At 35.3% G+C, this 15,759-nt stretch overlaps 1 protein-coding gene across 2 annotated transcripts in view; it reads right to left on the bottom strand.

Moving 5' to 3' along the window:
- Positions 1-15,658, bottom strand: part of LOC137408872 (uncharacterized) — a 52,295-nt gene extending 36,637 nt beyond the window's left edge. For both annotated transcript variants that reach the window (XM_068095460.1, XM_068095461.1), the window contains exons 1-3: positions 15,529-15,658; positions 7,963-8,160; positions 2,859-2,901 (exon numbers count right to left, since the gene is read on the bottom strand). In XM_068095460.1, the coding sequence (XP_067951561.1) occupies positions 2,859-2,901; positions 7,963-8,073 (154 nt within the window). In that variant the 5' untranslated portion in view covers positions 8,074-8,160; positions 15,529-15,658. The remainder of the gene's footprint in view (positions 1-2,858; positions 2,902-7,962; positions 8,161-15,528) is intronic.
- Between the last annotated feature and the right edge of the window lie 101 nt (positions 15,659-15,759).

Raw genomic sequence — 15,759 nt, 5'->3', positions numbered from 1 at the left:
TAAATGAACAATTTTTATTAAAATGCTTTGAATAATAAAAACTGCTTTCACTCCTCTGAGTTGACGCTTTGAGGTTAGGAAAAAGATTGCTATCAACAGGACTTGAACTCGCGACTCTCGGCTTAGTAGCTCAACTCACTGACCTGCACCAACTAGGTAACCATCTTCCCATTATGTGTAATAACTGTGCATGCAGTTATTACACATGACAATTATCTACTATATAAACGGCAATCGTTGTGTGTGTGTGTGTGTGTGATTGAGTGTCCGTGTTATAGAGTACCGTACATTTTGGACTATGACCCGCTACTAGGTATCTTGGGCGCATTAACCGGTTAGTACACGCCTCTATTATACATAACCTAATCATCATCGTTTTTACACGGAACACGTCATATCTGGTTGGCGCGCCTTTTTACGGCACCTAACGACATTGGTGCATTTGAACAGCAAACAGCAAAATTGCTGTCGTGTCAGAAAGCGCCGTCCTGAGTTCGGCGGCCTATACAGCTATACAAATGTACTAACCATTAAATAAAATAGATTAATGAATAGTAATTTACATACGATTAATATTTACTGCCAACGTGTACTGAGAAGGTCACGCGAACGTTGGTTTCTTGTGGCCACTGGAAAACGCAGTTCTCACCTATTACATTTATACATAAAAAAGGTAAGTATCCCTTAATCAATGTTGTATTGTCTATGAATTGCCACACTTCCACTACATAAACCTTTCACTTGCGTCCGTGTACAAATTTAGCTATCGGCCTACTGCCAGCCATTTTGCCGATATTGCTTAATATGTATACGATATTTCTTCAATTTTCAACTCCATCTATAACGTTGGTTTTGGTTATATATTTCATTTTGCCAACATGTTAACAAGCACTGCTATACAAAAAATTTGTTGTACTTTGTGCATTTTAATTATCAGTGTAATCACAAAAATCTGAAATGGCTATAGTGTCATCAACATAAGTAGTTATTAGTTTTTTAACTCGGACGCATTTAATGAACTCGCACAAAAAATCTTTGTTTTTAAGTTGGAAATTCTCAAACGAAAATTTAAAATTAAATTTTAGGCTAATTTTATAGAGAAATCTTTGGACAACACTGTCACTACTATAACAGTCTTAAAGATTGTTGGTTATGTTGTCAACGAATAATAAAATTCAGTTGCTAGCAATTGCTGGGAAAGTGGCAAAAATGTGTTTACGGCGGTCGACCATGGAAAGCGCATGAATGAGTCTGCTTCAGTGAAAGGGTTGAAAACGTTGGATTTGCCACTGTTTGAGATAGTAAACATGTTCATTTCCTTCCACAGCTGAGTTACTTAAACTTTTTTTTAGCTACAAGTACTAAAGATCTACAGCTACTACAGAACTTGCACGGGCACTGCGAGCGTTGCGATAGGCGACGTTGAGAAGAAAGCGAGCAGTGTATATTACAAAAAAAGCACACCATCTCATTCAATTTTAGAAATGCTTGAAGCAGTGCTATGCCTTTCAAAAATCCTACCGCCCAAACGCAAGAAAAGATTGATTCCCGTAAAGAGACCGAATTCGCAAAGCAGCAGCTAGACGAGCAGAAATTGCAGAGCAAACGCAGCTACGCCCACAACGAAGCGGAACTGCTACTGCATCTGCTAGAAGTGCAGAAACTGCAGAGCAAACACAGCTATGCCTACAATGAAAAAGAATAGCAGCTGCTAGAAAAGCAGAAACCGCTGAACAAACACAGGTACATCAAGAGCAGGCCAGAATAGATGCTGCAGGCGCTAGAAGTGCAGAGACTACTGAACCGACCCAGCAGCGACTCAAATGGCTCAGAGCAGCCGCTACATCGGCCAGATGTGCAGAAACCTCCAAGCAGATGCAGCGGCGACAAGAACATGATGCACTAGCTACAACAGCTGCTCACCGAGCTGAATTTTCAGAGCAGATGAAACGGCGACAACAGCGAGATGCACTAACTACAGCAGCTGCTACCAGGCGCCGTGTATGGACAAAAATCTTTGCACTTGACTACAGTCCTGCAACATAGTATAGGGCCGAATTTTTCTATGGGACGAATGTCCAAAAATGCTCCAGATGTAATGCCTTACGTTGAAAAGGCGAGAGGCCATATATGTAGTTTATATAGTAGATTTTACTGATAATAAATTTTATCAACACTACCACATTACTGCTGCACAGTTTGTATATGCCATGTCAAAACACAGGCCATAGACGAAGAACTGGTGAGTCATGATTAGTGTTTCAAGCATGTAGAAGTCTCAATTCAATAAATGCTGGTGATAGCTAAGCAGTGCAATAGGAAAATATTTTCTAGAATTTCTTAAAATATGTAAAAATTTTCAAAACTGTCAGTTTGAAGAACGTCAGTTTGCCTAGCAATGTCAATTTCGTTATCAGTTCTGTGTACAAAATTAGGACAATTCCGATTTGAGTGGTTCGAGACTGATGCATTGTAGACTAGCTGTAAAACACATTGCATATTTCCATTGGTCTCTTTAACTTTATTGACATGTAGGACTGCATATGTGTATGCAGTCTGATCAGCACAAAAATTTTAGTAGATTGCATATTTGGAGTTGTTTTACAGTATGAAAGACAACTCTCAATAAAACTATTGCTTGACGTAAATCTGTTCCCGAACACGGGTAATGCAGCTAGTTTGTAATAACTGTGCATACGGTTGGTTCTCACAGCGCATCAAACAGCCTGAGTACTACTGGTTTCTAATATACAAGCAACGGCTTGTGTTTACTCAGAACTAACAATGCACAGAACACGTTTGACTTCTGAAGTTCATATCAGCTGCTCATTTATACTGAGAATTATGAGAAAACATACCTAAGGGGCTTTGCACAGTGGTTGGTTTTGCAGCAGCCAATTTCTGCAACAAACAAAGTAATACAGCAGATGACAGAGTGACTGCTGTGAAGTTAAGGACTTCAAAGTGATTGCTGTGCTGACGACCCTTTTTGGAAAGCAGGAATTTAGCCTAAGCTATGGAATGACATACAAACGACTGACAAACTGAGCAAAACTGTATAAACTTGATATAAAGCTTGAATAAAGAATAAAATAATAAGTAAGGATGACGACAAGAGGTTTTTCAATGTCAGGATATCACTCTAAACTAGGGGTTCCCAACCTGGGGTACAAGTACCCCTAGGGGTACATTTTAGAAATATAGGGGTACAACACAAGTTATAAGCTTAATAAATTTTTGGTTTGGCTGGCTCTAATTATCAATAACTTTGCTGAGACCACTGCTATAGAGCTATTATTGGTATCATTTTAAAGCCAAATAGTTTTGCCATTCCGACAAACTTGGGCAATCATCAGCCCTAAACACAAGGTTGTTTCGTCAATTATGTCAAGATTGCGATGCAGATCATGAAAACCTCCTTTACTACACAGAAGTGAGATGGCTTTCTAAAAGCAATGTCCTGAATCGATTTGTGTGACTGATTGATGACATCGCAGCTTATTTTGCTACACAGCCTTCTGAGAAAGCTGTAAGATTCAGTGAGAAGTTAAGGACTTCAAAATGGAAATGGAAAGCTGCATATCTGAAAGATATTTTTTTAAGATTAAACACTGTCATCACATCTCTTCAAGGGAACTTTACCACTATAATCGATTTTACAGACAAGCTTAGAGCATTTATCATGAAGCTAGAGATGTGGAGAGAGAAAGTCAATGCTAGCTCATTTGATATGTTTGATATCTTGTCAGAAGTATTGCCTTCACATAATTCAAATTTATTCATGAAAGATCTGGTTGCAGAGCACCTCTCTTGGCTGGCTTGCTAGTTTCAACAATATTTTTCTGACTTAAATGACACAGAATTGAAGTTGGCTAGAAACCCATTTAAAGGTTGACTTGCAACAAAATTCACATTACAGTTATTTGATATCAAAAAACTCACCATGTTGTGTTGTAGGTGCAAAATATGTGAAAAGGTGACTACCATCTCTAAAAAGCTCAAAAACGAACAGAAAATCGCAGCCACACGAGACCGACGTAGTTTGGATTCTCTTTTCAGAACGGATGCAATTGTGAAAGATGGTTTCTGTTTACACTTTCATGCAACCTTATTCGTCAAAATACTTTCACAAAATATTCTTCACGTATTCAATAAAACCATTTCTATTTTTCTTACGCGTCTGTTTTATCGTCATTGTAAATGCTGTCACTTTTAGCAGTGATATCTTATAACTCGCCGTAAAAATTCATTTAATTTTTTAGCCTTACCTCGAAGGAGTACATCTCATTGTCTGATAATCATGACGGGCCTCTTGGTCACCTGTAATAATCAAAAAGCGCTGCAAAAATTATTTGCGAAGTATTGGGTCACATGATCAGATTACGACTTGCCGATTAGACTAGACCGAAACAAAACTGTAAAGTAGCGAGCATCTATATTTGATAGGGGGTCTTCGGTAAACCCGAAGTGTTTGTCATAAACTAGTGCTACGATATGCTTTATATTGAGCTTTTTATTGGCCTTTCAATTCACGTGAGAACATCTGTGACAAGACAATAAATAAATTTTATGGCTACGTCATCGAAATAAAGAGATTCCAGTCTACGGCGGCTTTTCGTTTTTGAGCTTTTAAGAGCTTGTAATCATTTTTCCACACATTAGGCACCTACAACACAACAGAGTAAAACATGGTGAATCTTTTGATACCAAATAACTGTAATGTGAAGTTTTTTGCAAGTCAACCTTTAAGTTAAATGTAGCTGATATTGATAGTGACATGCAAGAAGAGTTAATTGACCTTCTCAATGACTCTGGTGCACATGATAGATTCGAAGATTGCGCTCTTAGCAAGTTCTGGTGCTCATTGATAACATCCTACCCAAAGCTTTCAGAGGTAGCTTTAAAAGTGTTGCTCATATTTCCTAGTAGTTATAAGTGTGAGCAAGAGTATTCCTCACTTTTGTACATGAAAAGCAAATATCGCTCACGACTAAGCGCTCACGACGTGTTGATGACGACCTTAGAGTTTCTGTTACTAAACTGAACATCAAACAGATCACTGATGCAAGGCAGGCACAGCCTTCCCATTAGACTGGCCAAAATAAAGTGGGAAAGTAACAAAACACTGCCATGTATAAACATTTGCGCTGCAAATTTATCATTATTTTAATAAACAGCAATGTCATACCATACCACATTTCTTTACCTGTTTAAGTGAACATTTCAATAATGCACACGTGTCATATTAATGAAGTTAGACCAATAATACCCTTGATTGAACTGTGTTTTCCAAAGGGGTACATTTATTGCAATACGACTCCCAAGGGGTACCTAGGCCAAAAAAGGTTGAGAACCTCTGCTCTAAACTATATGGATAAGTGCATATGATGTCACTCTAAACTATATGGATAAGTACATATAATATCACTCTAAACTATATCAATAAGTACATATGATATCACTCTAAACTATATCAATAAGTACATATGATATCACTCTAAACTATATCAATAAGTACATATGATATCACTCTAAATTAGAGGTGGAACGAGGCAGGTTTTTTAAGTTCAAGACGAGACTCGAGACACTGTCTTATAAAAATTCGAGACTCGACACACGAGACAGTAAAATACTGTGCATTTGGTGATGACTTCACTACACAAGGACTAGCCTACCTAATATATAAAATTGATAAACCTCTTTTTAAATTGAATTTTCACCTGGTGTAAACGATTTAAATACAACATTTTAATTGCGATATGCATGTATTTTTTGTAAACAAAAGTGACACAAACAGCGCTAAAATACGAAGTTATATATTTCTAAGAATGTTGAGCTTGATTGATACTAATTATTATAAACATATTGCTTTGTACATGTATATTTGTTTTGAGTTTTGTTTGCGTATTAACTGCAGTATGTGAATTATATTTAAATTGTACTCATGAAATTATACGCATTACTGTATATATTCTTATATTGAACTAACGATGATATCATTGTTACCCGAACACGGACTATGGTCGACACGGCCTTTAGTTCGTTTCTCAGTGTACGGGTAGGTTGTACCCGCAATTGGTAGTATACAAAATAGGCCTGGATTTTATGAAGGGCAAATGGTGTTTGGACACGATACGATATGATACAGATATTTTACCCGCAACCGTCTCATTTATTAAATCAGATTATCCTGAGGGTAATTGGATACGACCCGTTATCTGTTTTAAGGACACAGAACTGGACTACAATATAATAACAGGGCCGTTGTCCGGACTACATGATTAGACTCGGCGGTCAACATAATCAATAACAACAGGTAGTAACGAACTTGGTATAAGTTTAAAGGCAGTTGCCCGCAATCCATTACAATATATGGAGTTGTTGTTACTGCGAAAGCCATGTTTTAACAGCCGTGCGCAGGCGCCTTAGTTCTATTTCCTGTCTCGAGTTTGGTAAGAGTTAGGTCGAGACGAGACTGATACGAGACAGGTCGATACTCGAGATGTCTCGTGTCTCATTCCACCTTTACTCTAAATTATATCTATAAGTACATATGATATCACTTTAAACTATATCGATAAGTACATATGATATCACTCTAAACTATACGGATAAGTACATAAGATATCACTCTAAACTATATCAATAAGTACATATGATGTCACTCTAAACTATATGGATAAGTACATATGCTATCACTCTAAACTATATGGATAAGTACATATGATATCACTCTAAACTATATGGATAAGTACCTATGATATCACTCTAAACTATATGGATAAGTACATATGATATCACTCTAAACTATATGGATAAGTACATATGCTATCACTCTAAACTATATCAATAAGTACATATGATATCACTCTAAACTATATGGATAAGTACCTATGATATCACTCTAAACTATATCAATAAGTACATATGATATCACTCTAAACTATATAGATAAGTACATATGATATCACTCTAAACTATATGGATAAGTACATATGATATCACTCTAAACTATATGGATAAGTACATCTGGAGACCTTTATTACAAAAGCCCAAATATTTGACGACTTTCTGCTCACTATATTTCTATGATTTCATACAGTTGTTTTGGTTTTTCATCCAAGGAAATATTTACTCTGCTTTTACTGCCGATTTCTCACTATGATATCTAAAACTCTATTTTCCAAAAAAACTTGATTGCTTGCTCCAAAGCAAACCACCAAATAGTAAAGTTTGACAGCCTAAAAATGTTAAAATATTAGTAACATTTTATATAATTTAAAATAGTTGTAAAATAATTATAATATAGATGATAGATATCCGAGATATATAAGATATAATAGAACAAGCAATAGTTTTCTTTTTTTTCACCGCAAAAAAGAAAATAATTGATTCAAATTGCCATTGAAGGTATATGCTACTGTAGAATTACCATAATCATAGACCCTAAACTTAGTGAAAGTGAAACATTAAGAGAAAATTTGTTGATACAAGTCAACATTACCACAGTTAAATTAAAAAGTTAGGTTTAGCTTTGTCTAGTTAAAAAGGCCAGATGAGTAAATTATTACAATCTTGGAACGGATTACGCAATTTACATGCATTTCACTGTTGAATCTCCTTATAAAGTAAACATTCTCAAATTATTCACGTTGTAGAAGCTTCTACTGTAATATCCACTAGCTGAAACACTGATCACAGCAAGAGTTTTTCATTTGAACTTGTTCCTATCACATAATTTAAAATGTATTGAAAAACTGTAACTGACATTATAAAGAATGACGACAAACTTAAAATCTTTGCGCACTCTCTGACAAAAGGACTGATAACTACTGACATGTAGAAAGGAGGTAGTACATAGCCTCGAGCTTTCTTACCTGCATGGGTAGTTCTATCACAATAATGTTCAACTGGTTAAATATGGCGAGTAGTGAATAGTCTAATATGAAACTCAACACTTACTAAGCATTGATAGGAGGTGACAGGTTCTTTTTCCTGTGTTCTAAGGGCAGTCCTATCTCGACCCCTATTTTTAAGTGCCCTTCGCTTTACCTCCGGGTCAAGCCTAGCCATCCTCTGACTATTTAACTTAGGCCTAGTTGAGTCAATAGGAACAGACTCCCTCTTCACATGATTTGATCATCATTCCTACACCGATTCCTGCGGATTATATGAAAGTCAACAGACAACGAATCCCATGACCCTTTGACACTGAATACCTTTAAATGTTACTTCCTGTTACTATATTATTTTTTTGACAATAATTTCATTTCGAGCAGAAAGGTTTTTCAAATCATGGCAAACAAGAATAACAACAAATAAGTTAACAAGATTTAAACAAAAGTTGAAACTTAACAAAAAATAAGTTGAAAAACACAAACACTATAACTTTTTATCTCTTGTCTCTTCCTCCGCAAGCAAACACAACACGACTTGCTTACTGAAGACCTGACTGCCTGTTCATCACTGACAGGCTTCTGTGTACCGGGTAAACAGTTTGTCAATGCTGTGTTTACTGTTAGGTGTTTTCTTATGTTTCTGTTGTTATTGGAGTTTATATAGTACCTTTACTAACCTACAGAGCTTTACAAACTTCATTTCTTTAGAAACACTTCGTTTTAATGCAACAGACGCCGTTTTTCTCATGAGTTTTGTGCTCACTAGTGGCTTTATTATAGCTCGTTGGATCTCTAAAGTTACAAAGGGGTAAGACCCCAATTTGCCATCATGTGTCTTTACAGACAAGCCATTCGTTGACTGAAATTGAATAAAACCTTTCGAAATCGAAAGCATTATCAAACAAAAGATTAAATATTAGGGTTTGCAATGAAAGTTGAAAATGTTATATTGATTTTTGTGCAAGTTATGTGCTACTATATGGCCAACATATACTGTATTTATTGTTAAATATATTTAATATGCTAACACTTGAAAGGTAAAAGGCGTTCGCATTGTGAAAATGAACATTAAAGCCTCAAAGTGAAATTATAATCCAGAATCCATTCATTATCCTAGTTTCTTCTGGCTTCCGCAAAGCAAGTCTGGTTTTTCTTCAATCCTAAAAAGGCTCGGTGACTTCACTTATGATGTGTGATGCTTGCGCTACCGAAACTCCAATGGTGCTTACAAAGCCTGCACAAAAACCTGAGTAAATATGTCTTACTGGAGTGAGTTAAGTTAGAACTCATACCCCTTAGTGTGTTCTTGTCTATAACTAGACAGTGTTTGGCGTGACTAAAATTTGTCATAGCAGCTAAAACGCTGTTTCGAGCCTGTACCTTAAAAAGGGTTCCTAGAAAAGGGTCCCTGAACCGGAGATGATTTATAGAGATGATTTATTTCTCACTTGACAATTTTCAAAGTGAGTGATAACAGAATCAAAACTCACGACCCTTCTGAACAAACATTTGTTCATGAAATAAATGTTTCTATTTATCACAAGCACAAAATAGTTGTTTTATGTTTAAATGTACCAAAACATATTACCAAAAATTAAAATTTTTTTTACATAATAATACCATAATATATCGTGAATCGTCTATTTGCAACATTGAATCATCTAATTTTTAGAAATCGTTAAGTTCTAGCTACCTGTGCTGTAAATAATGTACTTCTTCATATGTATATAAACAAAACCCATTGTGAGAGGATTTCACCTGTATGTATAATATTTTGACTCAAATTCTCAACACGAGAGCGACCTCAAACTTCAGCTCTTTCAAATTTTCACTGTTTAATCAGATTTATAACCAGGCCTGCATAAATGTGTCAGGAAATGAGGAAGTTGTCAACAAGGTGGACTATTAATATTTAAAAAAAAAGTTTTCATATACAAATGTGGTAAAAGTAAAGAATGAACGTAACATCCTATGAACCTACAAATCGTTGATTGCACTAACTTTGACGTTTCCTTAACTCTTATTGTAGCCACAACTCCGTTAGTTGAAACATTGATGACTATTATATATGACCATAATCTATATATATATATTTCTTAATGTTGGTGTGTCATTCGAGCTATAGCTAATACTAGAAATTCCCCTGCCTTACAGCCTACGACCAAAGTGATATTGGATAAAAGAAAGGGCACTGATGGTTGAGAAATGCAATATTAGCAGTCAAATAGCACTGCAGTGCAATAGGATAACTGCAATGGTAGCTGGGATGTACTGGGTGTGGATGTTATTATGTACAACAAACAGCAATAATGAAAGGAAAAGATTATATGTTTATATCTCTCCTCCTGTAATAAGAGAAATGCAATATTAGAAGTAAAATGCACTGATATTATTAGAATAACCAATATTATTAATATAGTAATACAGTAATAATAGAAAACCAATGCACAATTTTGTTTACATTTCAAAACGTCATAGCTAACAATATCAAGAAGCTGTGATATTTATATAGATTTTTAGAAAATCTATTTAACAAAACTTTAGAAAAAATAATAACAGTAACATATTGTCCAACATCGATCACTATATACTTCAATCTTGTAAATTCGAATGCTTATTATTATAATTAAATCTTATAAAGTCGAATAATTATTCTTATAATTAAATCTTATAAAATCAAATAATTATTCTTATAATTAAATATTGTAATAATCTCATAAGGATCGTTAGAAAAAATATCATCATCATTTCTTTTACTTTCACTGCTTTGGACATCAGTTAGAATACCAAAGTACTCAAAAGTGTCCAAAATGTCAGTTACTTTGAAATCGGAAAAAAAGAAAACGATTATATTTCAGTACTTCTACATTAATTACAGAAACCTTCGGCAATTCGACAATGCTATAGACTGGTGAAATATGCACGTTCTTTTTCGTGAAATGCGTATGACTTAATGGTTCTATTCTCTGTCGCTCGGCGTTTCGTTTGCCGGTTTTAATTTTGATAAAAATAAGGCTTGGCAAGTTTTAATAACGATTTTAGGCCGAATTCATCTGTCTATTTATGTATAATCCAATCAGATGGGTAAGGTTTAGCAAATTTTCTCTAAATAATAAAGACTTGGTAACATATTTAAATAGGTTTATATGTGTTTTGTATTGTTATTATACTTAAACGACTCCATTGAAAAATGGTTAAAGTTGATGAGATTTCGGTACAAGGGTTTGAGATTTTTTGATAATTTTCGTGAGTTGTGTGCACATATGCATTTATCATAAATCTCCCTACCAATCGCTTCGCTCGTGTTTCGTCGTGGGAAAATCTTGGAATAAATAATCTGTATCGCTAAATATTTGATCTTGGACCCTCCATATCGCCAGTCCGACACCTTTTTAATTCAGCCACACAAGCTAGATAGATTCCTAGGTGACCTATGTCGCTATATGGGAGCAAATGCAACATGGCTCTTCATTACTACACAGGGTGATGGTTTTACGTCATGAGTAGCTGGTAGCTCTTATTAGTAAGATTACTCAAATTATCCATTGGCAATGTGCCAGGCTAACAAAAAGTGGCAGGCAACTTTCATTACCTCTCATTGATTATAAGCTGATTTTTAATACCCTGCAACGCCGGGTGGCACAGCTAGTTTAATGCATATAACCAATTTACTTAGTTGTTATTATCATGCCCACAAATGGACATAATAAATTTAAAGAACATAAAAATGCAAGCACTTTAAAAATCCACAGATTAATCAGATGGTAGTGAGTTTAAATGGTACAATTGCTATGTGTATATGACAATAATCAAGGTTAATTAAATTACCCAGTCGGTATAATGACTATGTGATATATATATATATATATATATATATCACATATATATCACATATATATATATATATATCACATATATATATATATCACATATATATATATATATAAATATCAAGGATGATCGAAGAGGTTTTAGAACAGGCTCAAATGTCGTTAATGACGTGAGACGATGACGATCAATGCAAAAAATAAACATTTCCAAATTATCTCATTACATAAATTCTAAATAGCAGACCATTTCAGTAACATATTACAGTAAACTTCTTTATTCGCAGCAAAAGACTTTGAGCTTATTGCTGTTGTATAAAAATATTAGCAAAAGCAGATAGCGTTATGGCGAAAAACCTAAACCATCGAAGATATATGCAATATTACAATGAACATGACACCTAATACATCAGAGAACCATCTGAAAAACACTCATCATGCGAATTAGAAACTTCCCGTGGAAGTAACCCATAAGGACAAACACATCAATTTGCCTGCCAGAACACCACTAAAGAAATTAGACCACTACTAGAAACAAGACCCAAAACAATTGGAGTTAGTCCTTATTTCAAATCATTATACTCTCATGACGTATTACCTAAGACAAATTCACTCAATTGCTAACCCTCTGCAACATAAAAAAACATAACCTGAGAGCTTGAACACCTTCTCACAGGCTAACAGAAACATCTATAAAATAGAACAGATCCAACGAATCAAGCTCTTCCAAAGGGCCTGCTGAGACTTTCTATTTCTTTCTATCTGCTGTGGCATGTTCCTCCGCCTCTGGAGCCTCCCTCTCCATTTCCTCTGCCTCTGAAGCCTCTATCTTTTCTCTACCTATTGAGCCTCTTTCATTATCAGCTGAGCCTATCCTACTTCACTTTCTCAACTGCCAAGCCTCTTTATTTAAGGACTGTCATGGCTCTTGTTGAACTGTAGAAGCTCGCAGCCATACAGAAATGAGCAAAGAACATGGACGACTGTTCGAGTGGGGTTGTAACCTATATTAGCAATTTCACCTTTTTGTCATTAATATTATTGTTTAAAATTGAGCAAATTGTCTATTTAAATTTCTAGACTTATAGAATGAATGTATTTTTTACTAGCAAATGTCAATATTGTTTACAATAGCTTAACACCGTCACTAAGACCTGAACCAGTTATAATCAAAGTAGTTCACACAAGCTAAGCAAAAAGTGCACAAACTAAACCAAGTCAAAATATAATAAAATGAAAAAACAAACTCAGCGCTGATATTGTGTGTAGATTATGATTAGTTATTTATAACATGAATACTCGAAACCATTCACGACATCGCTAAATCGCATTATGTGTTCTTTAAGAATCTATTTGACAAAAGAAAATGAAATGGTCAACGATTGGTAGGTCTAATTTAAAAACCACATCAATTTATAAAAACATTTAAGTAACTTCACCATCATAAATGATTTATCTTGTTACAACTAGCCTTGGAACATTCATTTTGTTGCATTGTCATTAAATACTCACACGCTAGCTTTGCTACACAATCTATACTACTTATTGCAGGATTTATTATGCAATTATTACTAGAGCAATATATAAGCTAGCTGCTCCTAGTTAGGGGAGCTGCTCCATGGTTTAATGGTTCACTTGTTGCAAGAAATACAAACACATCCTAGAAATATTGGTATATCTGATATCAGCCATGTACATATAGACATAAAGAGAATAACAAGTTACATCACTATTGCAACTTTCATAACAGATTATCATGGAGATAGCATCTACAAATTTGGAGATAAGATAAGCACTATTACAAGCTAACTTCCAGATTCAACCTAACCATTGTATCATTAGAACATTGAAAATTTGGCATAAGGAAATCTCAAATAGATTACTAAAAGATTGTAGTCACAGCCAAAACTATTACAACTTGTGTCGTGTGATATCAAGATCCGCATATGGTACCAACTTACACCAGACCTGGGATTATGATTAGAGATTACACATGTTGAAATCTCCACTAACGGAAAACAAAAGAAAGTAGTCAAAAACTCCTGCAATTACAAGATTCATAAGTAAAGATCTAAAATATATAGTTTCACTCTTGGAAACCGAGGCTAATGCTTAATCAATATAAAGAATGAATATTCACTCATAATCTTCATTCTTTCATTACAGCTTCATCATGGCAGCCAGACGTGTCAGCAGAGAAAACCGAAGAGTCGATTACCGAGAGAACCAGATAGTGACTATATTTTAAGCCTTGAACATTTACTTCCATTCTTATAACTCAGTGTAAAGGTATAACTAATACACCGTTTTTTTACTCTTAAAATAAACATGGGGTTATGAGAAAACCCTTTGACATTCTTTATCTTAGGAATCTAAATTCCTTTGAAACTGTAGTTCTAAACTGCAGCATCTGGGCAGTTCGACTGTAAGAGCTTACAAATTGATCAAAACAGTCAATAATCAAGATCAAACCTTGCCTAAGAGCTATCAACAATAACTACTTGAAGCATAAAATCTGCATTCAATAATAAACTGAACCATTTCCCACGGCGTTGTTAAGTAATTGATAGGATATTCCAGTTCTATTGTTGTATGGAGATAGTGCGAAAACAAGATAACAACAGGGAATGTAGCCAGACCACAGAATAATTATATGATACCTACAAGCAGCAAGACGCCTAAAATACATCAAATGATTTGATGATTGAAAACGTCAAAAAAAATTATGAACTTCAGAATTGGAAGAAATCAATCATAGAAACTGCGTCAACTTCAGATGGAGAACATGCCAAAGGGATGTGGAAGCAATTACACCTACCAACCACCATCACCAAGAAACCACCAAAGAAACATTAGAGACAGATCAAATGAGTCACATACATATCTGGCATTCCTGTCAAACGTGACCTAGATACCAGGAGTAAGTCACGAGCTTCACCCTAAATGCCGACATCACGTGCATCAGCTGAAAACTTACGCAAACAAGATATCTTCACACACCTGACAGAAAGTATCGAACCTTAACACTCAACCTACACCCACAGGCTAACTATTCCACATTCTAAACATCTATAAAAGAAAACAGCTTCAATGACTCAGCATCTCTATCCCCATATCTAACGCCGTCTTTCTCTCTTCCTGAGGACTTCCTTGGGCGCTCTCCCGTCTGTCTGCTGAGGAGCCTCTCTCTCCCCTGACTATGGAGCCTCCATTCTTCTTCATCAGCTGAGCCTTTTTTAGACCACTATCTCAACTACCGAGCCTCTACATATAAGGACTGCCATGGCTCACATCTGATTATCGAAGCTTGCAGCCGCATGGATCGAGCCAAGCAAACATGGACGACCGTTCGAGTAAGGATGTAACTTTTATTAGCTCTTTTAACCTTTTGTCATTAATACAACTGTTTTAGAGTTTTGTTAGTTGTGCATTTAATTGTTTGACTTATAGAATAAAGGAGTAACTCTAACTGGTAAATAACAGTATTGCTTACAATAGCTTAACACCTTCACTTGTACTTGAACCAATAATAATCAAATTAGTTCACACAAGCTAAGCAAAAGTGCACAAACTGAACTTAGTCAGAATAGAACAAAATGACAAAGCAAATTTAACACCGATATTGTGTGTGGATTCCGATTAGTTATGCATAACCTTATTTCTCCACAACCTCATATAACACTATCAATCACCAACACAACAGTAAAGGCCCAAGTCGTGATTGACCTTACCAAAACTCCCTTTGTTCTGATAAAATTGGCAAACGATGTCAGTTCTTTACGAAGTATATGTAGTTTATTTACCAATTGACTCAGAACAACAGTTAGCTGTTTGATTCTACAGTTCTGCGATCGTACTTACAAACAAAAAATATGGTTACTGGAAGTAATTTTGGACAAAACAGGGAATTCCCCAAATAATTAGGCAAAGCTTGACTATAGAGCTATTCAGGTAAATCACACACCTTAGACATATTGTAACATCAATAACGTGCGGTATCCATAAAACTACTCTTAAACATCAAATATTCGGTC

The sequence above is a fragment of the Watersipora subatra genome, chromosome 11 (assembly GCF_963576615.1).
Source record: "Watersipora subatra chromosome 11, tzWatSuba1.1, whole genome shotgun sequence".
In the NCBI taxonomy this organism is placed as follows: Eukaryota; Metazoa; Bryozoa; class Gymnolaemata; order Cheilostomatida; family Watersiporidae; genus Watersipora; species Watersipora subatra.
The sequence above is the reverse complement of the archived record's forward strand: the minus strand, read 5'-3'. Positions and strand labels throughout refer to the sequence as shown.